Below are 24,838 nucleotides of genomic sequence, written 5' to 3' on the forward strand. Positions count from 1 at the left end.
ACCAAACTTTGCTTTGCCTAGCAAAATCCTGATTCCCTGGGTATTTGATCTCAGCAAGCCACAGCCCAAACAACCAGGAGATATTTTAGAATCACAGAATCATAGAATTGTTGAGGTTGGAAAAGATCTCTAAGATGAACCCAATATCACCACCATGTTCACCACTAAACCATGTCCTCGAGTGTCACATCTTCAAGTTTTTGAATGCTTCCAGGGATGGTGAATTCAACACTTCCCTGGGCAGTCTGTTCCATTACTTTGCAACCATTTCCAAGAAAAAAAATTCCCTATTCTCCAATCTAAAGATCTCCTGGTTCAACTTGAGGCTGTTTCCTCTTGTCCTGTCCCTTGTTACCTGAGAGCAGAGCCTGACCCCTACTGAGCTACAATCTCCTGTCAGGGAGTTGTAAAGAGCAAGATGGTCCCCCCTGAGCCTCCTTTTCTCCAGGCTGAGACCCCCAGCTCCCTCAGCCATTCCCAGTGCTCCAGACCTTTCGCCAGCTCCATTCCCTTCCCTGGACATGCTCCCTCCCTTCCATGTCCTATTTGTCAAGGGGGACCTAAAACTGACCTCAGGATTTGACGTGTGGCCTCACCAGCGCCTAGCACAGGGCAAGTACCTAAAGAGGATGGGTACAAGGCTATTGCAGCCCAATGCAGAAGAGTGATCTTCTTCCCCAGCACAGGCCCCTTTCAGCCTCCAGGGATGCTGAGCTGTGCAGAACTTGGCACTCAGCTCACCTACTGTCATTAGATCATGTTCTTGCACAGGGGTTGGCACAAGTGTGAGACAGCCTGCAGCAATCAGTCACGTGAAGTAGTCCAGTGCCATCTGGCATTAGCTATCTGCCTTCAGGCCTGGAGCAGAGGGAGCAGCAGCCAGCAAGGGCAAGCTTGGGCCTGCTGCCCACCCGTACTGGAGATCAGACACTGCAACTTCGTTTCCAGCGCACAAATGTGAAGCACAAACCAGTCAATCTCTGTCCTTAAAATCGCAGACTCTGCCTGTACAGGAGGCAAGTACCAACTGTCCAGTAACTGACACCGCTCTACTTTCCTCTCCTTTTTAGGGGACACAATCCAGCTGACCCCCCATCCGTCACAGAGGTGCGCAAGCTTGAAGCCAGGATCATTAGCAGCTGGGTGAAATCTGCAGGCATGGAGCAGGTGCAGGAGCAGCGCACAGGAGCTGCAGCAGGCAGCCAGCCCTGAGCCCTTCCATCCCTGCAGCCCCTATGTGCAGCTACCACAGGACACAGCAGCCTGCTGCGCTGGTTCTACTGTACTGGCTGGGACACTGTTGTCTTCTCTGCCATGATGGTGGGAACTCCCTTTTCCAAAGTGTCCCACTTACACCTCATTGAGCATGAAAAGAAACACAAAAGGCCAAATCACTGACAAAAGCCAAAAATACATTTTCTGGTCTCCATACTTGCCTGCTCAGAATGAGCGCTGTTACAAAGGGCAGCAAAAAGCATGCCTGGAAGGTCCAAGAACCATCACAGCCCTGAACAGGATGGTTGCATGAAGCATCTTAAGGTTGAAAATAAACTATTTTTAGAGAAAAAGGAAATACTAGAGGGTTAGTAGAAAAGCAGAGGTATAATTAGGACTGACACAGGGTCATGGTGAGCTCCACTAGTGACCAGTTATCTAAATCAGACTATCAGTCTTAGCCAGAGCTGTGGAGTGGGGCTGTTTTAGTTTTAGCTTGTCAAAGAGATTCCAGTTGCTGAGATGAAGATTTACACTGTTGTCACTCAAGGGCTGTGTATTGGTGACCAGTAAAGCACTCTTCCACTGAGACATCTTCAGAGCTTTTTAAAATCAATTACAAGTATATTAAAGTCTGTGATATAAAAGTTTATTAAAGGGTGTGATATAATTTCATGGCTTGGAAGTATAACCAAAGATAAAAAAGGTTCCTTCTCACCTTCCCACCCAGGTGAATCTTTGCCCATGAACAGGTGCTACTAGACTGACTAAGCACCAATAATTACTAGCATAACTGCCAGAATACTAATTCCTGGTAACTGGCTCCTCAGTTGGTTTTACTTTACAGTGATTTTACGAGTTAGTGGAGAGGTTTCCTGAGTTCCCAGAGGTTTTCACTGTTTGTGCAGCACAGTCACAGTAGTGCTTGGTGTCATTTTCTGCACTGCTGGGCCCTCCCTGGTCACAGCAGGACTGGTTCTCAGAGCCATTGCTAGTGTTTCACAATATTTGGGTGCTGAGATCTGTTTCAGCCACCTCTGCCCTGTTCTTAACAAAAGACCAAAGCTTCTGGTCCTTCCAGCCAGGGATGCTGAGGAGAGCAGGAACAGATGGATCCGCTGATCAGCTTTCTCAGATACGTGTAAATGAAGGACAACTTGGAAGATTGGATTAGTCAAACTCCAGTCCCTACAAAAGTTGCTCTAAGACTACCAGTGGCACTACATCCTCAGCTCAGCCTGAATCCTCTCTGTTCATGCTGATGAAAACCTCCATGGGTCCTGCTTAGAGCTACCCCTGTTCTTTTTGCTCCTGCTCAAGTCAGGCTTTGGCTTTGTTGCTGCTATATAAAGTATGCCTTACTGAAGTGGTCATCCTCTCTATGGCTCAGAGCTGCAACTTTTCTGAATTTAGATTTGCTATGCCCCAGCCATTATTCAGGATTAACACATTAGGGGAAAAAAAGGAGAGAGCAAGGATTGCATCCTGCTTTTGTTTCCCTTCAAACAGCACCTTTCACACCCTTAAGCAGGTACCCAGTGATCATCAGCCCAACAATGTATGAACACAGCCAAGTTCAGGGTCAAGTGTTTCAGGAAGTCACTGCAAGTCATCCCAGTCACCAGGGCTGGGTTTGTGCTTTGAAGAGAAAGGAGGCCTGGGTGTCTGCTGACCTTCTAGAAGGACAAGTTTTTTATCCTCTTCTCTTGGACTATACTGAGGTCTTATTTTCCTCTTACAGACAGTTCTTATTCCAAAAGAATACACATAGTTTGATTGATATGGAAGGATAAACTAAAGGCTTTCAGATACCACGGCAAGGCGATAATACACATGGACATCCAAGGACAGATGAGCAGCACCATAAAAGAAATCATGGCAGAAGTCTGAAGTCAGTGCCACCAACATCCATGATGTTTTGAATCCTTTGGCAAGCAAGCGTGGGAGGTAAAAAGAAAACCCTGCTGTGTGGTACTGTCTGAGCTGAAGGGAAGAGCCCCAAAGCACCACTCTTGAGCATCATGGGAATGCTGCTCCTGGTTGAACTTCAGGGCCACACAAGGATAAACGGCATATAAGCAGTGAGTGACCCAGACCAGACCATAGGTGCAGACCCTGTGCTTAAGGCCTGCACCAATGACGTTGTTGAACAAAGGCCCAATTTGTTCTATTATCATTTACTGACACAAAGAGTGCAGCCAAGGTGGGAACATTGTACAGAACAGGAACTCAGGGTTGGGCTCCAGTGGACACAGAGGCTTCCTGCTTTGGACAGCAATCTCCAGCAGTATTTCAGAGAACAAAAGAACCCAAGTCTTCCTTCCCAAATCCAAAATCAGAAAAATCTTAACCCTCTCTCTTGAAGCAACAAGCTTCATGGAGCTACCCCATCAATGTCAGTTTTACTGATCCTGTTAAATATACTGAGTGTGACACTGGCACTCAGGAGCTGAATTCCCTTGCAGGGCTATTTCTAAGAGGAAAGTCCTGAGGTGCAGGAAAAATTCACAAAACGGTAAATGTGTTATTACAAAAACCTTTCTTGTCTTCATCCGTCATCACTGCCAACATCATGCTGGCATGGTACAGGAAACAAGGTGTATTTGTAGGAGTAAACAGCTGTACCTGAGCTTGGTATGGAATGCTGAAAATCCTGTTAAATGGAAGTCCTGCAAAACTGCCAGCTTTTACAGACCTGTAATGAGAATTCAGCTTTCAAAAGTTCAGGGATTAGATGGTAACTGTGCCCAATCCATCTGCTGATATTTTTTTTTGAGCATACAGGTCAGTATTTCCTGAATTGTGGCTCAAAGCCCCAAGTGTGAGACTCCCAAGTCCACAGCTCTCCAGTTCTCTGCAGCTCTGTCCATGCCCGGCTCTGTTTCTCAGTGAAAGCCCAAAGCTTTCCACTGTGAAGGACAGAATCCCTGGCTCAGTGGTAGCCTTCCCACAACACTCCACTTAAGCCAAAAGTGTCCCAGTATGTAGAAACACCAAAGTGGATTACAGACACAGCAGTTCAAGCTTTGGAACAAGGAACCACAAATTGAGTTTGAGTTGCGCTGGAGGAGCACACTATGGAACAGAAATAGGCTGTGGAGCTCAGAGACTGATCTGACTCAACAGTTTGCTAAGGAAGTAAAAACAAACAAGCAATTAAAATGACCTCTGCAGAAGAACAGGAAGAATAGATGAGCTTTGTTGAGATTATTTTGTTTGTGCCATTTCACAAGTGACATAGGGGTCTGAAACAAGCATTTGTTCTCAAAGGGAGTGAGAGCTAACAACCTGAACCTCAGGTTTAAAGGCTGAGGACAGCAAAGCCACATTTTGAGGAGACTGCATGTCCCAAGAGGAACTAGATAGAAATCAGCTGGACCAACAGGCTCAGCTAAAAGACAAGACATGTTTGGGGAAGTGACAGTTTATTCTTCTCTCCTTCAACTCATTAGGAAATTAATTACTACTCTCAAGCCAATCATAAAACAAAAAAAGTATCACACAGACTCCCATAGTCCCATTTGTAGACTCGACTGCATTAAGACTTGTGTACAACTTCAAAACCAGAAGATTTTTGGTAAGCATTTATATGTATTCCATTTTCTAAGAAATCTTTCTTGCTTCAGTCAGGCAGCTCTCCGGTGAAACACCAAATCCTGGAAGTTTTACAATCCATAGCACAGTCAAAATTAAAGGATCAAAATTCACTTTGTTCAAAGGCACAAGGCCAAAGCAACACAGGTCAGCAGGACCTGGGTAGAGTCACTGAATAATTTTTTTTTTCCTTTAGTCTCCAATTTTAAGCCTTTAGCTTGTAGCCCAAAGTCAGCTCCTCAGCAGCACAAACTGGCTTAATGACCAAAAAAACTGAAGGTGCTTCCTTCCACATTTCCACTGCACTATCCTTATTTATTGTTGTGCCAAAGAAAACAGAAGCCTTGGCAGCAAATCAGTTGTGTAGCCAAAGGCCATAGTGACTGGATTCCACTGCACTTGTAAGTAAGAAGCTTGTTCTCAGAGTTACTGCTGGCATGTGAACAAGAGGAGCATTAACATTCTGCACTGACTAGTTATGTCCTGTCAATCCCAGGACAGGGTCCCTCTGATGACAGAAGAATGTGCATTTAAATAATTCCTAAAATTTCTCCATTTCCATTAGTACATGGAATGATAAATATTATATAAAACACTTAAATAGTGGTCCCAAGAGTAACTTATGACTCCAGCAAACAGAATGGATCAGCATAAAACAAAGATGGATCTTACTTTACAAATCAAAGATTACAATTACTATAAAATACCTCCCTCATCCACTGGAAAATGAACCATTAGAGTCAAATTCAGTCAACTCCATTAACAGCCAGTGACCTCTGGATTTAGTGGGGATTGCAGCTCCTGGCCCTGCCCATGACACCCCTGCCATGGGGGAAAGAGACTTTCAGTGAGACCAACTGGAAATACGAACAATCACATTTCTGAGATCTTATCCATGAATATGGGACTGTCCAAGTCCAAATCCAAAAGGAAAAGCACTCTAGAAAGCTCATTTCCAAATTCATGGCTAAAAATCTGTACATGTGCACATATAAAAATGAAAGATCCCAGGGGTCCTGTAAGATTCTTTAAAAACCTGGGTCTACTTTGTCTTCAAGTAACTGAAATTAATTTCTCCAATTCTACTGGGGCCTAGAACTGCTGTAGACTGTCTGCTTTTAACTCTACTGCTGAAAATACGCACTGTACTCCTAAGGAAAAAAATAACTTACAATTTCTCAATGGTCCAAGAAATTATGAATAACAAGAACTTTACTGTACAGCTGTAGGCTTGTTTTGAGTCAACAAAAACCATTATGTGATATCTGAACAGGAAGGGGCACAAGGAAGCTGATACTTAATATGCTCACAAGCTTTCCCAGTGCCCAACCTCTGAAAAGCTGAAAGCAGCTTTCAGTCAGAATACCTGAGTCTAACTGATGCAAATAAGATATAAAATACACATGTAGTTTTACTTGCATTTCACATTATCTCCTGCTTTCCTGCAGGGAAGTTAAAAAACTTAATACTTCTACAAAATTATATACCACTTTGAGCTAAACCAGCAGCAAATTCTCTTTCACCATCCATTTCAGCCACAACTTGAATACTGTTCCAAGTACTCTACAAAACTAAAACACTATACAACAGATGCTCTGCTGCCTCTTTCTTCTCCTAACATGATGCAGCATATCTCAGGAGTTTGGAATGAGATCAGAGTACCAGCAGCAATACTGACAGCTTCTCCCTGGGACAGCACTACAGCTCTTTGTTTATTCCATTTTGCACCTGAACCACTGTCACAGTCTGACAAAGGAATGGCTCTGTAATCCAGTGTTTCAGTGTATCCAGAATAAACCAGAAAACTGGAGGCTTATTCCTGCTCTCCAGGAACAACACTGTGCCCTAAGCCAATTCGCTGCATTCTCAGCATTTAATGAGCATTTAGTAACACTGACATAAGTGAGTCATCAGTTAAGTGGGCCATCAGAGCCGCAAGAATGTCATGGTCCACACTACAATTACCTTCTGAACCTCAGCACCAGGGAAATCAGCTTCATATGGCACAGCTTTGCCCATCCCAGAACCAGAGATTAGATTTAAGACTGATGTGATTTCTTCAAACCAGAGATGCTTTTCCCAAGCTTCTGTCTGTTGTCTGAAGTCAAAAAAGGTGCATTATAGCATCTCTCCTCAAACCCTGAAAAGTAAAGTGACTTGAAGATAATGCCACCACTGGAAGATCCACTGATGTAGAGTCTATGCTGGTACCCAGATAGGAAGTGGATGAGCCTCTGTGTTAAAGACGTATTTGTCAAGGTTGATTAAGTCTATGTCATCTGAGAATAGCAGAAACATGTATTTGAGTGTTTCCCCAAGGAAGAAGCTCTCCATTTTATCCCGTGGCTCTGGATTACTGGGATTCTGAACATTGTTAATAGAAGTATAACCACCCGTAGGAACCTGTGCAAAAAAAAAAAAAAAAGTATCTTTGCATAACCTAAAATAATTTTTTACTTCCTAACATCCAGATGCACTTGGAGAAGATAAATGCTATGAACAGATCATGTTTTCATGCTTTTCATTTCATATTTGGTTTTCATTTACGTATAAAGCTTCAGTAATGAAGAAAAAAAATCTCATTGCATTTTAAAAGAAACCACAACAATAAATGAAGCAAAATATCCATTTGTGCTCAGGGTAAAGGGGTATCACAAAGAACATCCCTTTGAAGTTTCTGGACAAATATACAGAAAGGAACCAGCGATTTCTACATTAGAGCTGACCCAAGAACAGACCATTAATATTTGGTGCCACACTTTCAGAGCATATCAGTGACATCTCCACGAGCACTGTGTTCAGAATGAACACAAATGCTGTTAATGCCATTAATGCCATTTTGTGCTATTTCTTTTTTCTTTGGCAACTTTAATTGAAGAGTTCTTTCAATCCAGCCATGCCCTTCTCAGCTTCCAAAGTCTAGAAAATACAGATTCTAACTTTGGTAGTCTTGCCTACAGCTTCTGCATTTCACTTTTTCATCAATGTAATACAACTTCTTTCATTATATAGACTAAGGAGGGTATCTCCATCTGTAAGAAAACAATTTCTCTGTATATACCTACAAATTCGCCCACAGTTTTCTGATGAATACTGAAACATAGTATGTTTTCAAAGTTGTTGTTAAAAAGTGAGCAAATACAGTCCTGACAGAACAAGGTTATTATAAACTGGCCTTACCCTGGTGTATCTGTTGAAATTCTGCAAGATTTCCCAGCCCCAGTCTTGGTATTTCTTATCACCAGTGAATCTGTACATGTAAAAAAGGCTTTCCACAGTTTCTGGTCGCAATAAATTGTGCCTGTCTGCAGGCTGCAAGAGAAAAAAAGGCAAGAGTTTTAGACAGGGAATTTCCTCAAGGATGCATGCAGGGAGAAAAATAATTATTCACATCTCCATCTGCTCCCAAGAGTTTGCTATGCATAAATCAGCTTCTAAATATACTGCTGGGGTAACGAAAACCAAAGCCTAGGATACAGCTAGAAGGCAAGGCAGAGAAAGAATTAGCTGCTCCACAACAAACCCCATCACTAGTATCTGGCCAGGAGTTCAACAGCAGAAACAACAACAGGAGCTACAGAGAAACCTGGAGTTCAGGCCAGCTATCTGCTCACCTTGATTTCTACATCCTTGTGGCCCTTCTGTGCATGGAGGTTGAAGTGTACAATCTCTGGGCTCAGGCCTGTCTCTACTTGAGCATACATCTGGTAGCAGGTTTCTATAAGAGTTTCAGCCAATTTCATATGATCAGCAGCCAGTCCATTGTGAGCTCCCAGTGCTAAAGTACCCGGCAAGAAGCAAACCAAGTGATCCTGCAAGACAAGGCAACTCTTACTGAGAAGTTACACATCAAACAGCAGGGGAAGTAAGGGGGCACCGTCTTTTTAATTTTTTTCTTTTTAATTTTTTATTCTTCTTCAAAACACATTTCTGGTGCCAACAACTTGAGGATAAGTTTTAAACAATCTCATGTAATGCAACATGAGGCAGGCAGCATTATTACAGAAATCGTTAATTTCAAAAATGTACAAGAATGTGTTTTTATGACAAGTTTCTGGAAAAAAGGTCTCAGGTCATGTTGAGGGGAAGGAGAGTGTCTTTTGGTTTACCAGAAGCATACATTTCATATCAGCTCATGCAGGGCATCAACAGAACCACCTAAAGGCTTCGTGTCCTCATTCTAACCTAATGGTAGCTTAGGAGCTAACCTACCATTGATGTAAGAAAGTAAGCACCACAGATTAATGTCACATATGGAATCTCAAATGATTTTAAACATTCAGAATCAAAGCTCAGGTCTCATCACTCAAAAACATAGTAAAACCACTCTGATGTCCCTGTATGGACCTTTAAAAGCTTTGTCCGGTCCTTAAAAAAAAGTGGAGGGTTGTAAAGATCAGCATAGACATAGGAGCCAAACGTCCCCCACTGTTCCACCTGGACAGGGTAAGAGACCTGTCCAACCTTTCACCCCAATAATAATGGATTAAAACGAAAATTCTGACTCCCTGAAACAGAAGGAAGTGTTCTGACATGTACAGACACCAAAGCCAAATCTGTCTATCTCAATTTGAACTCTGTCTTGTCTTGGAATGGGGCAGCCCCCTCCACCCAAAACCCAGACTCTGGTCTTACTCACAGCAGGTTTTTTGGAGAGCTTTTGGGAAATTCAGATCCAAGAAGCACATGATGAAAACCAGAACTGAAGATCTCAAAAATACTACATCAGAAAAGGCTATACATACATTAATAATACATCACTCATCTTTCAGACAAGCTATGCACATATACAATACCTGCATGGCATGGGATTTTTAACTGGAGGATCTTAAAATACAAAAATTGGGAACAGAGGGTTAAGATCAATCAATTTTCCCTAAAGCAAACAGCATACTGTTATACCCAAGAATCTTCCAGGTAGGAAAATAAAGATGTCATGAAATGACAGAAACCTCCAAAATTATTAATTTCTTTTTAAACCCCATAATACAGTATTAGATGGCATGCTTCTTTTGAAGGCAAATCTGAAAACACAGGTGTGCAAGTGCCTACATTTATTTTTGAATTATTGAAAACTAGTAATACGTAAAAACGTATTATTGCAACAATTTAGGACACTGGAATTTTATGACTAAAACAGGGGGGAAAAAGAAAGAAATTTTAATTCCAGCACCAAAATGTTCAGTCTTGAAGGAACAAAATGTGTTTACTAGAGTGACTCAGAGAAGGCCCTCAGTTTGCACTTGTAGTTAGTATCTACAAGGCAGTTACTCATTACTGTCATCACACTGGACAGATGTGTATGTATATATCATCTTGTGTTTTGGGTTTTTTTTTTCATTTGTTTCTTTTTGTTGGGGTTTGGTTTTGTTTTTTGAGAGGGAAAAGCTTTGCATTTGCCTCTGTGTTGGGTTTTATTTAAATTTTGTAATAGTTTTTCTGTTTTCTATTGCAGTTATATTTCTTACCATCTTGGCACTGAAATGGCCATGAGTAAGCTCTCCTACAAAAGTAAGCTTCTTGGGCTCTGATCTCTGAAGAAGATGCTTTTTCACTCCTTCTATGGCTCTCATATAGTCTTCCAACAGCCTATGAAAAAAATCATCCCCAGTTGGCTCACATGCACACAATTAGAACATATTTGGTCATAGCTGATGTTCAGCACAATCTTTTAGACAACCGTTACTTCAGTCTACAGAGTAATATTTAACTAAATGTGATAACTCAAAAAACTCCCTCAGTAACCATCAACACAACATTAATCAGTTGTCACTACCATGTAGCAATACTGGATTTACTTGAAAAGAAAATAAAACTTTAATACTTATTCAAATATTAAAGAAAACACCTGCAACTGTTTCTAGGCAACAACCAGATTTTATTTCAAAAGTCTTTGGAAGCAGAGTTATTGAAATCACAGAAAATCTAGGCTGGGAAGGACCTCTTGGAGGTCTCTATTTCAATCCTCTGCTCCCAGGCAGATTCAATTTCATCAGGTTATCCAAGCAATTTTTCTTACCCCCATCCAAAGATGGAGATCCAAAGAGTTTAAGCAATCTTTTCCAATTGGCCTGTCTCACTGTGAAACACTGTTTCACAGTATTTAATTTCATTTTTCCTTGCTTTCATGTACTTTCAATATGGAAAACAACCTGTTGATTGTGTGGCTCACAAAATGCCATTGTGGTCCCAAAGACACCAGTTCTCCATTTACAGTAAAGAAGCCTCAGAAAGAGCAGTGATGAAAGCTTTCTTTGCAGACGGGCATCTGCTCTGACACACAGAAATGCCTCCAAGAACCACATATTTGCTCTGTCTGCATTAAACTCCTTGAAATTAACAAGAAGTCTAACAGTCTAACAGAATTAGCTTATATGCAGACTTGTCTTGAAGGAAAGCTTCTTTTCCAAGCTCTTAAACTCCTCCTTGTAAACACTCTTCCACTAATGCAGTACAGATAAAAGAAACATATGAGACTTGAAAAGGGACTTTTTACAAGGGCATGCAGTGATAGAACAAGGGTCTTTAAACTGAAAGTAAGTAGACCGATACTGAATATTAGGACGAAATTCTTCCCTGTGAGGGTGGGGAGGCCCTGGCACAGTTTGCGCAGAGGAACTGTGGCTGCCCTATCCCTGGAAGTGTCCCAGGCCAGGCTGGATGGGGCTTGGAGCAACCTGGTCTAGTGGAAGGTATCCCTGCCCATAGCAGGGGTAGCACAGAATGAGCTTTAAGATCCATTCCAACCCCAACCAGTCTGGGATTCTGGAATTAAAGAGAAGATAACATAAATATCAAACTCCTGTCTCCCTTCACCTTTCACTAACAAACCCAGAGCAAACACAGACATCACTGTCAAAAGGAGATGCCCACAGTTTTTCAGAAGTGTTATTATTATTCTCATCTCCTTTCTGTGACACTCCTCACATTTGAGGAAGAAAAGGCTTTTGTGGAGAGGGGAGTTTTAAGACTTAAGACTAACTCTCCTCGTGTTCTTTCATCATGTTACCAAAGGTTTCTCTTTCTTCTTAGCCTGCTTTTAAAAACAGTACTAAGTTCAGCTGACTCTTGAGCACATGCATTGTTTTTCTTTAAGCAGCAAACTACAACAGAGGGTTTTACAGCTCACCTGATTATCACACCAATATGAGAAGTGTAAAGAACTTACTCATTTTCTTTCTTTCCACCCTGAATCCACTGCTTAAGTAGATACTCATAGTAGCTGTCAGCTCTGGCTCCCAGAGTGTAGACCCCCAGGTGAGTGAACTGCCCGCTGTTGGTGTTGATGAACATAGGCACGAGGCCATCGTTTTTCCCTGAGAGGATGTGAACATGCTTCATCACCTCATCTACAGCTTTCTACAAGAAAATGGAAAACATAAATTATAGGTATAAATGAGGTACAGAACTGTGTCTAGTCACTATAGTCCAGTAACAAACCTGTAACTTTGCTTCCCCAAATTAGCATCAGGGACATCAAGTTCAGCTAGAGCAATATACTAAATTCAAGATTTCAGACTTTTGGACTTTCAAAATATGATGTTCTGGTTATGTTCAAGTACTCTGAAGCAATTATAACTGTTTCCTTTCCTTGAAGGCAAGCTCACTCAAAAGCCAGTACTACAGCACTCAGATTTACTCAGACTTGCAAAGTAGAAGTCCAGCAAAAAAACCAACTACATGAATCTATTTAACAATAGTAAGGCTCTTTAAATGACTGCATTCTTCAACACTGAGCTGTGGATACAAAATATCAAAATAATAACATCAGCAAACAAAAAGAAAAATGGAAAATATTATTTTCTCTGAAATTCTTTTTATTTCAACTAACTTTTCCCTATATGGTGACCTGCTCTCAGACTCTTAACTATTGAATGACATTGTAGTTCCTCGGATGGTAACATTTCAGTTTTGTTCTCTGCACATAGAAAACAGTATCAAGAAACCACACTCAGGAATTTTTATTTTTCTACTTAAAAGCTGTTTCTGAGGAAGAAAAACAATTACTCATCTCCACTACTATTTCTGGTATTCAATAAAATAATGGAATATTTTGTTTCTTTTTCTTCCCTTGTCTAGAGTTTCACAACTTATTTATCGTAACTTATAGACTCCTGAGACGGTGAGTACTGATGAAGAGTCAGTGGTAGAGCTGCAGAGAAATGGACAAAGCGAGCAATATCAACTGATTCTTCCATACCCGGAATTTCTCATCTCCAGTCAGACGAGAGAGCTCCCTGAACTCCAGCTGAATGCTGGTCACCTCTGCCACAGTGCTATCAGATGTCCAGCGAGGGGGATGTGCAGTGCCCCGACCAATGTTGACATCAGAATAAGGTATCTTGGACGGCGTCTTGAATGCTGGCATAAGCCTGTTTCCAATGTCTTTCTAAAGAAAGCACAGGGTCAAAACAAGTCAAACCAGAAATACATATATATAAATGGGACATCCCATTAGATTTTCTTCACAAAGCAGATGGAAAAAGAATTGCAGCTTAGTTTTAGATGATGCAAGCAATTAAAGAAATTTAAAAAGTCATTAACTTATTCATAGTAATGAGCAGAGTTTCCACCTTGTCCTTAGCACTGCAGGTCTCATCTGAGGCTGCAATCCCTATCATGCAGTCACAGGCTGATCTAGCTAATCTGCTGAAGCAGCTGATGCTGTTAAGACACACAGAAAGGGCAGCAAAAAACAACTATTACCCTTTGCCAATCATTTGTTTCTTCTTTTGTTTCATGAACTTCATGATGGTCAGCCATTCATCAGCAGAAGACCAGACATACAAGAAAAGGTGACAAACACAGCAAGGCTTTGAGGTTGTACAGAGAGCAGAAGTTCAGGCTTCAAAGCTTAATGGTAAATGCCTTTCCCACCACTTTATGAAACTGTTAAAAACCAGCAACATTGAACTTTCTGAGGAACCTTCTCTCAACTTTGTCCAATATGGAATACATAACCCAATTTCATTTGTAAGGCCAGACACTCACAGCTTTTTCCAGGAAAAGGCTATCTCCAGAGAGGTGATAGGTGCTCAGCAAGCCACCCAGGATACGGATAGTGCTCTCAAACAGGTTCACATCCACATTTTTATCAAAGACTAAATCATTTGCTACCCATTTTCTTGCTTCTTCAAACTCTGCAAAGTGTAAAAGGTAGTTCAGTTCAGAACTTCTGGCATGTTCCAATAACTAAAGACATGAGTACTCCATATATCGATGACAGTTACTTGTATTTGTCTATAGAGATTAATATTTTAGGTGGAAAATTAAAATGAAGAGCACATGCTGGAAGAAGTTTCATTACCATTGGCTTAATTCTTATTGAGCACACACCATAGAAGCATACAGACAGAAATATCCACTAAAACAGAAAATCCTTAATAGTTTAAAAAAGAATAATTTTTTTATTAAAATAGTCCCGAAATTAAAATCGTTCAAATCCATCCATTTGACTTGTCAGATAATTAGTTACACTTCCACAAAGCCTGCTACTTTTAATTAAATGTTTTTCAACCAAACCCATTATCCAGCGAGATAACAGGTAACATTTTCAGTTAATAGCTTTAGCCTAGCAATGTCCTCAGGAGCCTGCTTCCTGCAAGATGGTGCAATCTTTTTCTCTAGAAACAAAAATGGTTGTTTATCACATTACTTATTCAAAAGAAAGGTTAAAAGAAAAGCCATATTAGGTTCATGAATCAGCTTAGCAGCAGCATCACTCAGTAACTGCTTTGGCACAGGGTCTCCACAGTGCATGTGAGTCAACTTAGCCCTCACAATTGGAGGCTGAGCTATTTCAGTGATCTCACAGCTTCTGGAAACTCCTGCTTGTGAGAAGCAGAACAACCAATTTACCAGAAATGGAATGCATTCCTTAGAAGATAAACTCTGGAACAAATGGATGCCTCTGCGCCCTCCAGTCCTGGATGCTGGGCAAATACAGGATGTTGGGCACATTGAGAAGAATTACTAAAATTCTTCAGTCAGTGTTGTCAGAAGTACAACAGCAAAGGCAGAGTTCTCTGCCACAGAGGCTTTTGCATTCATCAGCTGATAAGAAAGACTCTGCATTCATCAGCTGATAAGCAGCCTCAAACAGAACTTGCATTTACATAGCACTTGTTATTCAGAAGAAACCCCAGGAGCTCTTTAAGGCAGTCAGCAGAACTGATAAAAAACAGAAAGAAGTCTTCACCAAGAACCTATTTTCAACACATCTCTAATACTAATAATTTATTTTAAAAACTCTACTCAGTTCAAAATTAATTAGGAAAAAAAAGAGCAACATATGTTCAACTTGATTAAACTTCAAGACAGCCTGCGCAGGCTTAGAGCTGCACACACACAACATATTATTTTACAAAAACTTCAAAGGTAGAAGAGACAGAACCATTAAATACTTTGAGTATTTATTGTACCCTCACTGGCAGCTCTGTTCTTCCTATCATGACTGAAAAATCTGTAAGTTTAATAAAAGTTTACAAAGGTGGCTATTGACCATGGTTAAACAGATACAGTTCTAGAAATTTTTAAATACCATTAAAAAAACCTCTGCATCACCAAAAAAAAAAAATCCCAACCAACCAACAACAAAAAAAAATGGTCATAAATACTAATTAAGCATTTAAGTTTTTTGCAACAGAATTGTAAAATTTTGGGCTTAGTTTTTAAAATCTGTTTGAAAGTTTTCTAGCATGCTCATTTCCAGAATAACTCTCAAAAATACAGACAACAAAACAATTCAGGAAAGAGGTACTGAGCACTCCCTTTCTCGACCCATGGATTCCTTACAGAAACAGCCTTCTTAAATCCATATATGAAATATTGGTATAAGGTATGGTAAAACACAAGCAAGGAACATAGAGACAAACTACTCAAGAGTAATGGGCAGAAAGCCTCCACTGGCTATATGATGGCACAGAGGTTTTAGTACAGAAACAAACACCAGGAAATTTATTAAAACATCCCTCAAATTCTACCAGATACATACACTGTGTACACATACATATGTATGTATGTATTTACCCTCACAGGGAAGCTAAATTTATAGGCCACGTGTAATAAATATTCCCCTCAAAGAACTCTGAACAGGCAGTACCTGAAAAGAAAAAGAAATTAAAGAATTCTTTTAGGGGAAAAAAACTGGAAGAGGAAAAAAAAATACCTTCTTTTAAGCCTAAAATCCACATGGTATCCAAGGCATCAATTAAGGTAAGCCCAAGTCCAAACCACTCGCTGTAGGACTTGGACAAAGGCTTCAGCTCATCATGGCCCCAGGCAAAATCCTTGTACCCTTTCCAGGCATGGCGGAAGGCTTCAATCACAGCCAGCTGGCGCTCATTGATGGGCACTGCAAAGGAGAAACAGCACCTTGCTCAGGACTTCTGCAGGGCACTGATGGAACTCTACTACGCACCACTTTACTGCATTGCACTGAAAAGAAAATTTCTTTCATTGATCACTGCAATGGAAAAACCACCCTCATATTATTCGTTTCAGAACAGCCTTTCCTCTGCAGAATAACCACTCAGTGTTTCCAGTCAGCAATTCAGTCAAATTCTCTGGAAGAAAGAAATCTCTCTGGAAGAGAGAGATCTCTCTGGAAACAGAGATTTCTCCCTGGCAACAAAACTGTCACTTCTGCAAATAAGCCATTAAAATAATCACATGCACAGCTATAGATGACTATCACTAAAGCTCAAAAAGATGAAAGTCAGGAAATACCAGATTAAGATCCATGGTAATCCAGGTGCTGAATATGTATACTTAAGAATAAAATCCTCAGCTAATTCAACACATAACATCTTTTCTTCATCTTCCCTCTCTTACCAACTGCTTTCTGTTAAATTTAAAATCACTTCTTCAAAATTATTTCTATTGAACTTTCTATTTAATATCAAAATAGAAAGAAAATTTACATTTTCCATCTTGGCTAAACCAAGTCTTTTTCCTTAGTTGTACTGATATTTTTGCTTCCGATCTGCCATGAAGTGGAGCTTACGTTAGACGTTGAACATGAAAAATTTCAAGCCATTAGCTGAAATTCTGAAAAATTATGAACAAAGACTTCTAGAGTGGGAAACACCAAGCAGCACAGCTAACCCCATAAATATTAAGCTTGCAGAAATGCAAATACATCACACTGAAATATGCCAGGTTCATCACACCAGAACTTCCGGTTTCTTTTCTGAACTCAGAAAAAGGAAGAACAGGTTCTTAACTCCACAAGTGCAGCAACTTGAAAAACAACTTCTGCAGCTTTCTGGTGAGCCTTAAAAATAGTTCCACTTAGTTCAGGGAGGAAGTCACTTCCCTGTATTTTCAGAACAAAAGGAAAGGCACAGCTGAAAAGGAAGCTGTCTCTTTCATGCCCTCCTTCTTTAGGTTATCCTGCCTCTTCCCAGAGGCTACATTTCAAAGATTTGTCTCTAAAATTTATTTTCAAATTCTGAAGGCTAACAAGCATGAAGGCTGGCATAGTGAAATAAGAACACTGAAAAACTAGGATGTTCTAGGTAAGCAATCTCTCCTATACTTTTTGTTTCCTTTAATCTAAATAAACAAATAAAATAATGTGTATGGGGAGAAACTGCAAAACTGAAACCATAAAAGCAAACAAACAAAAAAAAAAAAAAAAAAGGTATCATTAGCTGTCCTATTTACCTGGTTCTTTCTGGTCTTCAGGTTCCACAGGTGAAGGTTTTTCTAGTTCCATTATTTTACTGGATGGAGGTTCAGTGCTTTGGTCAGGTTCTATCACTGCTCCCCTCCAGCTGCAAATACAAGGGACTTATTTTGGTCACAGAAAATCATGCAAATGAATGGGACTTATCTCTGTATTTCCTTTATCACACAATATTTTGATAAAACAGAAGTTAGATTTTGTATCAAGGCTCAAAATGATTATGTGGCCCACTAAGTAAGTTTTCTGTTCAAAGAAATTTTCTTTGCACAGAAATTTTCCTTGATTAAGAAATGTGTGTTACAAGCTCTTGGAATTTCAATATATATCTTGGCAATGGAATTGAATAAAAAACTTCTTAAAATAAACACCTGAAAATGTTGTATTACAAGCAATTTATTATCTACCAGCTCTGAAATTACCACACTAGCTACTAATGCTAAATAGTACCATGTTGAATCCTCTCAATCCTTCCCCCTGCGGGAAATCCCCAGGGCCTTGTCTTGGAATAATATATCATAGAGTTTGCCCACCTAGGCTGATAGAGAGGACGCAGCCCATGGTGCTCTGCAGCACTATTGCCAATCTGCATTAGACTGCTTCCCCCATTGGCCAGTTGACATCGCCCACCCCAACTATACATCCCTCATTGCCCCTACAGGTTGCTGCCCTTTGTCCTGTTCTCGTGGCCTTACTCTGAGCAGCTTCTGAAAGAGACACTTCGAAGAAGGTTGCAGCATTTCTACCATCCTGCCATGCTGCAACAGTAACACATAAACAATGATCACCATGATTAAACGATCATCATCATGATTAAGTACAAAGGATGAGATGCTCAAAGTACTAACTCTGCTATCAAGGGATCACAAGCCTTCTCTTCTACCACAGATGTGTAAAGCAGTTTTCACAGGTTTTCATGAAGAATCTCCTAAAGGAGAAGTCTTTCAGAGCGGACTTCAAGTCAGGCCAAATTCAACTCAAGATCAAACAATCTCAACCATACCATTTAATATATAGGTATGGTGTCTTTGAGCCCAGTATATGCTTCCTAAGGGAACCAGGCTTACAGGATCTTTAAAGTCTATATTGTTTACTTTAACAGTCTGACTGTTTCCAGTCAGCATATCTTCTGACTTAGATAAATGCCATATTTCATTTCTTACTTTCATTCTTTAAATTTGTAGCTAGTCTTCACTATGTTTTCATTGCTCTTGTTCGCTTACCACCTGTTTAAATCTGTGAGTTACAGCACAAGCCAAAGCAAAACAATAAAACATTTTCAGACAATACTGACAGCCAAAATGCTGAGCCAGGCACAGTTCTAATGCTATGATCTGCTCATCTGAGCCAGTGCTAAAGAGAACATAAAACACCTAAAACCCTCAAGCCTCATGTTCCAAGTCTGAAGAACCTCTGTTGAACTTTTGGTAGTCCTTTCTATATCCACGTTACTTTCCTTCACTTATTCCCAAATCAAAACACTTCCATAACCATAGAAGCACAGACCTTCTGTTAAAGATACTACCAGATGTGTACAAGGAATGAAATGTCTTGTAAGAAAGAAGTAAGCACATCGTGTTACACTCACACAGCTATGTACACATCCATTGGTTCTGCCTGGTCAGCCCGGACCCAATTTCTTTAGCGGCACCAACCCACAAGAAGCACTGACAATGCTATCACTTTCCAAACCTGCCCCAGGACAAAAACACTTGTAGCAGCACTATTGCATGGATACTGTTAGATTAACATTTATTACAAGGAACAGCAGAAACCTCTGGACACTGAGAATCTTGCTGAACATTAAGAGTGTCTAAGTGCATTAGAAACACAGCCAGCCTCGCAGGGCCCCAAACCCTCTGCAGCTGTGTGATGCAAACAGTAAAATCAGAGAAATTGCACATTCATCAAAATTAAATCTATCAGCCTAGTGATATCAGCAGCTATCAGGCCAGGCCTGAGAACAAACCCACACAAAGAAACAAAATAACCTCAGACACATACAACAAAAAGCCCTTGAAATTTTCACTCCAACACTCAATGGATCTTGGCAGAGGCAAGGGGGAAGGAAGCACTGTACCTTGCCTGAAACGTTTCTACCTGATAATGGATTTCTCCGTTTTCTCTACTTTATCCGCTTCGACCAGCTCTTCTACAGCCCTCATGGTATCATGTCGGGTCTTCAGTCTTGTGTCTCTCCGTGGTGCTTTGATCTGAAGATTGGAAGGACCACGACGAACATGAGGTGATTTCGGTGGCTTCTGAGAGTAGGAAAAAAAAATGTGCTTGGTAAGTTGCAGAGATGGTAAAATTTCAAACCATAAATCAATATCATTCCAGTATTAAACATAAATCCATATAAATCTTATTTTGTTTGTTTTGCAGCAGGCAAATTCTGACCTGAATGGAACCTATGCTAAAGATCTTGTGGGTTTGTTTGCTTTAAATTTTTGGTAAAATCATCCCATTCTTAAGTTTACACTGATAAATTACTTCTAAACTACCTTTACTGCCCCCAAGTATTCATTTAACACAAGGTAGTGACAAAGGATTGTAAAGATATTTTATTCCATTCTACTAGGCACAGTAAATTTATGAGAATTAGCAAAAGAATGCAAAAACAAGTTTCCACGATGCCACTGTAAAAACCAAGAATTACTATACAGTAATACATGTACATTTTTGCATGATGAAGAAAAGATTTCACACAAAATTTTGTATTCATTAACTGAACATCCCTGAATTCGTGAGATAAATTCGTGACAAATAACACAGTAACCAGTATTCCTTTGCTCCACTAATTCACACAGTCAGTTGATGTTCCTTTCCCACTGCATTTCCCACAAACATAACCCTTCAAAATCTATCATCTACTCTTTCTGAAGCTATCTCTCAAGCTCCCAGATAAACCATGACTCCAGGCTTCTCACAGGAGTGGAGACTGATTCACACAGCACAAGTGAAGCCTCAAGTAAGAGGTCAGTGTGACATAAAGTCCTGGCACTCCTGGGCAGAGCAGTGAGTAAAAAACAGCATACAGAACATGTAAATAAAAAAGAGAAAGCCAAGAAATACAATACCAAAACCCTCCCTGAGAGGACAGCATTCCACCAAGGGCACACATTTACTGCAAGTTCTAACTCCTTCCTCCACAACAACTGTTGGAACCAAGCACCATTTGCCTTCACAAACTCTTTGTGGCATTAGAAAACTAATTTCTTCTCACGTTACCTGCAGTGAAAGCTCAGGGTAGTCTCCATGGTTGGCATCTGCTTTCTGGGGTGCTGGTAGAACAGCTGGATTTGCCAGCTTCAATCTAGGGATTTCTTGTTCTGTTCTCTGATCATCCAATGATTTGTTTGTTATACCTAGACACACAAAACTACTCAGCACAAGGAATCAACAGTCAAGGCTGCAGTTAGAAATTTTTAACAGTTTGCTGTATACAAGTAGTAGATGCACCTCCAAAAACTGTTTGCATTCACAAAGCATTGATAAACACACACTAATTGTTAGATACAAAGTGTATTTTGGTATTAATCCTCTCCCTAATATAAAAGGAAGCTGCTAAAAGGCACATGGGGATTTTTAAAATTGCTACTACTTCAGTTTTTTAATACAATTAATAAGATAATATCAGAGGTAATGTGCATTAGTATTATCCAAATGCTTAGACTTTCTAAAATTATTAGATTTGAGCTACCCTTATCTACATACAAACACAATTAAAAAAACCACACTCATAACCTTCAGATCTTAATCAACTGTCATAGTTTTGGAAGGGTAGTTCCCAATTCAGTGCTCCCTGAAACCACAAAAACCACAACACTGCTATTGTCTTTCCCTTTTCTGTTCTTCCCTCCCCCTTCCCCTTCCCTCTGGGGTGGATGAGTTGAAAATTGGAGGCACAGAAGGCAAAGATCACAGGCTGAGATAAGAACAATTTTGGGGAAACAGCAATGAAATAAAAAAACAAACAGTAAGGACAACAATATTAATAACAAAAGGTATAGGAAAAGGAAACTATTTACATGAAGGCATGAATAAAGATGGCTGCCCCTGCTATGTTTTCTCTACCAGGAAGAGCTCCTTCTGCCCAGCATAAAGAGCCCCTTTCTCCCCTCTCCCACGCCCAGCAACGACTGAGGGGGTACAGAATAACATCCAGACCTTAGCCACACCCCCTCCCAGCTACTTCAACAAATTAACTATCCTGGCTGAAACCAGGACATCAACTAAAACAAAACGTTACTCTAGTCAACATAAAGAAAGAAATGGAATACCAAAAATATTTTTTGAGTAAGCACTGCATCATTCAAACACCACATAAAATCATCTCAGAACTGCATTTTAATGAATACACCCAGTCATTACCAATGGAAATTAAAACGGGTTAGAAGACCCACAATCATCTCCTAATCTCTCATCGCAATTGTGAGCTGTACAGAGCACATACTTTTCCATGTTTCCCCCATGCTTGTGTACGAAATTACTCCACACACTGCCAAGAACGCAAACAGGAAGAGAATGACACTCCGCTGGAGTCGGGACAGCTGCTTCCATTTCTTTAGGAGAGGAAAGAAGTGAAAGAAAGAATATTTAGCATGACATTAAGAACCTACTTGGTTAAAAATAAACTCTTATCGGTTCATTCAGATTAAAACCCCAAAATTGACTAGGTTTAATTTTACCCTGCTTCCAGCTGCATATATCCATTGCTTATTTTCTTTGATAACAGAGAAAACAGAAATCCAACCAGCTGGCACAAGAAGCTCACAAAAAACAACATAAGAGCTACCTGCTCAAAGAACTTCAGAAGCTGCCAAATGCCAAGACTCCCAGCAAGCTTCAGCTACAGCTGACTTCAATCACAACCTCCATTGGTTGACCTGAGCACCTGCTAAGCTATCAACTGGGAAATCAGCCAAAAGCCTCTTTCCTCCTGGCTGGCAAGGGACTGCAGAATGCACATGCAAAATTAGAAACTCAAGAAAATGGCAGGAAAACTAAAAATGTTACTGCAGCAAAGAAGAAAAGCTCAAAATAAGGTGAGCACCAATCACTGGCAGGTCATGGGTTTAATCCTTGTATGGGCTGTTGGCTTAAAGAGTGGGTCCCTTCCAACTCGGAATATTCTGTCAATCTGTAAAAGAGAAGTCAGGTATCCTGGCTCTGACAAGCATGGGAACTGTCACACAGAACAAATTCTGCACCACAAAAAAAGAGGCACCAACCTGCAGCAATGTGAAAATTAAGTAAAACACCACAACAGCAAACAAAACAAACCCACAATCTTTTCAAGTTTAGTCCTGGGCAAAAATGTATTGTTAACACTAGATTATACGCAACAATCACTGAAAAACTGACAGCAAATTACATTAACCTCAACGAGGCCAAGGTACATTAGCCTCAATTTACAGAGAGAGAAGCTGGAGTTAAACATCAAGGGTTAAATTGCCACCATTACTTTTCCAACAGTCCTCCTGAAATTCACTACTTCTGGTTTGGATATACAGAGGGAACTTCATTGCCAATGCTACACTTGGGAAGGACCTTTGCCACAACCACACAGTACTTCCCACATCCTCATCCAGAGGCTGGGAATGTCTCCTTGCAGAACTGTCAATGGGCTCACACTGTGAGTCCCACAGAAAAATTTCCTGCCTTCCAGCTGCACTGTTGACTATACAGGAATACTGTACACCCTTCTCTGGACACACTGCAAAATGCTAGTCCCACTGTGTCATCTTCAGTTCTACCTGCTTAGCAAACTCTATGACCCTCTTCCCATTGCAAAAAGACGCTTGAAATCCAGCAGCCCTGTGGTTCATCAGGGTAGGATGGGAAAAGAAGCTTTAATTGTGGTGTCTTGCAACAGGTAGGAGTAAGGCACAAGAACATGTGAGGGCATTCACCACCATCTTACTGGTTTTTTGCTCATGAAGAATAAGTGTAAAATGAAGGGTGATGACTCGGGCTCATATCTCTCTAGCTGGTAATAAAAAGAGAACTGTGGGACTGTGTGCCTAAACAAGCTCTTCATACACACTTCATCTGATGACCTGTAAAGCCTCTGTAGGTGATTATACATCATCTCCTATCTGTAACAAAGGTTGTCTTGGCCCTCTGACTCACTCTTTCCCACAGAAGACTCTCCAGCCCAAGACTCCCATCCCACACGAAGCTGTCTGCCCATTCTACCCACAAGCAGACAAGAAGGTCACTTCCCAGAGCTCTGCCAGAGGACCCCTCTTCTCACACTGTTCCCTTTAATATCCATGGGCAGAAGACAGGACCCTTCCCTTAAGCCTTAACACAGGGAACAAAGGCACAGAGACCAAATCTTACTCCCCTCATTCCTGTCCAAAGAGCTCAGCGTTGCCCCTCAAATGTGCACGAGCAGAGGGCAGGATTTTACCGTATGCCCCCGCTCCCAGCGTTATTCGTGAAAATTAAGACATGACGTGGAGACACCTCAGCCAGCCCGCGCCTTACACACCCCTATCCCGCGGAGAGCAGCCCTGCGAGCACTCCGAAAGCAGAGCCCAGAGCGAGGCCGCCCCAGCGCCCAGGGCCCACAGCCATGGCCTCTGCCCGACTCGGAACTGGGGGACGACGCCAGGTCCCCCACGACACTCCAGGTGCACCTAAACCTAGGGACATTCCTGACCGCCCAACAGCCCTCCCCCATCACCAGGTGCACCCCGCACCCAGGGCAGGGATACCCCGGTACCGCACAGCTCCCCGCGTGGCCCTCACCCGCCAGCAGGAGCGCCGCCGCCAAGCCTTGCTGTTGTTATAGCCACCGACCCCGGCCGCCTCCTCCGGGCCGAGAGTGACGGAGATGAAGTCCCGGCGCGGCGATCCCGCGGCGGCGGCACCCGAATACATGGCGGCGCCTCAGGGGCCGCCTGCCGCCATGGCCCCGCGGGACGGAGCGGCCGCTTCCGGCAACCCCTTCCGGTGCCGCTCTGGCGCCGGCGCGTCCGCGCTCGATGGCACCAGGCGAGGCGGGACTCAGCGCGTCTGGCGGCGCCGCGGAGGCACCGGCCCTGAGGAAGCGCAGTCGGGACGGGCCCTCTCCGCGGGCGGGCAGGAGGAGGTCTCAGCCCGCGCTGCCCACTCGCCGAGCCGCCCCGAGGCCGCAGCCCTCGGCGTGGGTACGGCCCGAGCCCCCCACCTACTTCACGGGTTCGGGCTTCAAGCCCTGGGCAGGGGTGCTCGGGGCTGCTTTGATTTTTGCCCTTGCCGCTCGCTGTCCCGGCGCATCTCGCCGAACCGCGCCCTGCCCAGCGAGGACAGCAGCTGCCGGGGTGGGCAGTGAGGCAAAGGAGAGGCTGGGAA

The 24,838-nt window shown here is 41.8% G+C and overlaps 2 protein-coding genes across 3 annotated transcripts in view; one reads left to right on the forward strand and one right to left on the reverse strand.

The window, feature by feature from the left end:
* DPP7 (dipeptidyl peptidase 7) overlaps positions 1–1,890 on the forward strand; it is a 31,329-nt gene extending 29,439 nt beyond the window's left edge. The window contains exon 13 of one of the 2 annotated variants that reach the window (XM_054646605.2): positions 1,071–1,209. Coding sequence is in view for 1 of the 2 variants with exons in the window: in XM_054646604.2 (XP_054502579.1) it covers positions 1,071–1,212 (142 nt within the window). In the remaining variant the exon portion in view is untranslated. Of the gene's footprint in view, positions 1–1,070 lie in introns of both variants that reach the window. The other variant, XM_054646604.2, reaches the window with a different exon arrangement.
* MAN1B1 (mannosidase alpha class 1B member 1) lies at positions 1,851–24,486 on the reverse strand. Its single transcript, XM_054646603.2, has 13 exons — positions 24,254–24,486; positions 21,951–22,059; positions 20,726–20,862; positions 19,595–19,755; positions 17,476–17,585; positions 15,977–16,162; positions 13,801–13,949; positions 13,010–13,198; positions 11,978–12,168; positions 10,278–10,398; positions 8,424–8,621; positions 7,990–8,121; positions 1,851–7,212 (listed from the first exon to the last, which is right to left on the reverse strand). Exons 1-13 carry the CDS (start codon positions 24,383–24,385, stop codon positions 7,009–7,011), a joined length of 2,019 nt encoding a protein of 672 aa, XP_054502578.2. The 5' UTR covers positions 24,386–24,486; the 3' UTR covers positions 1,851–7,008.
* Positions 24,487–24,838: the final 352 nt, after the last annotated feature.

Source organism: Agelaius phoeniceus, chromosome 21, assembly GCF_051311805.1.
Source record: "Agelaius phoeniceus isolate bAgePho1 chromosome 21, bAgePho1.hap1, whole genome shotgun sequence".
In the NCBI taxonomy this organism is placed as follows: Eukaryota; Metazoa; Chordata; class Aves; order Passeriformes; family Icteridae; genus Agelaius; species Agelaius phoeniceus.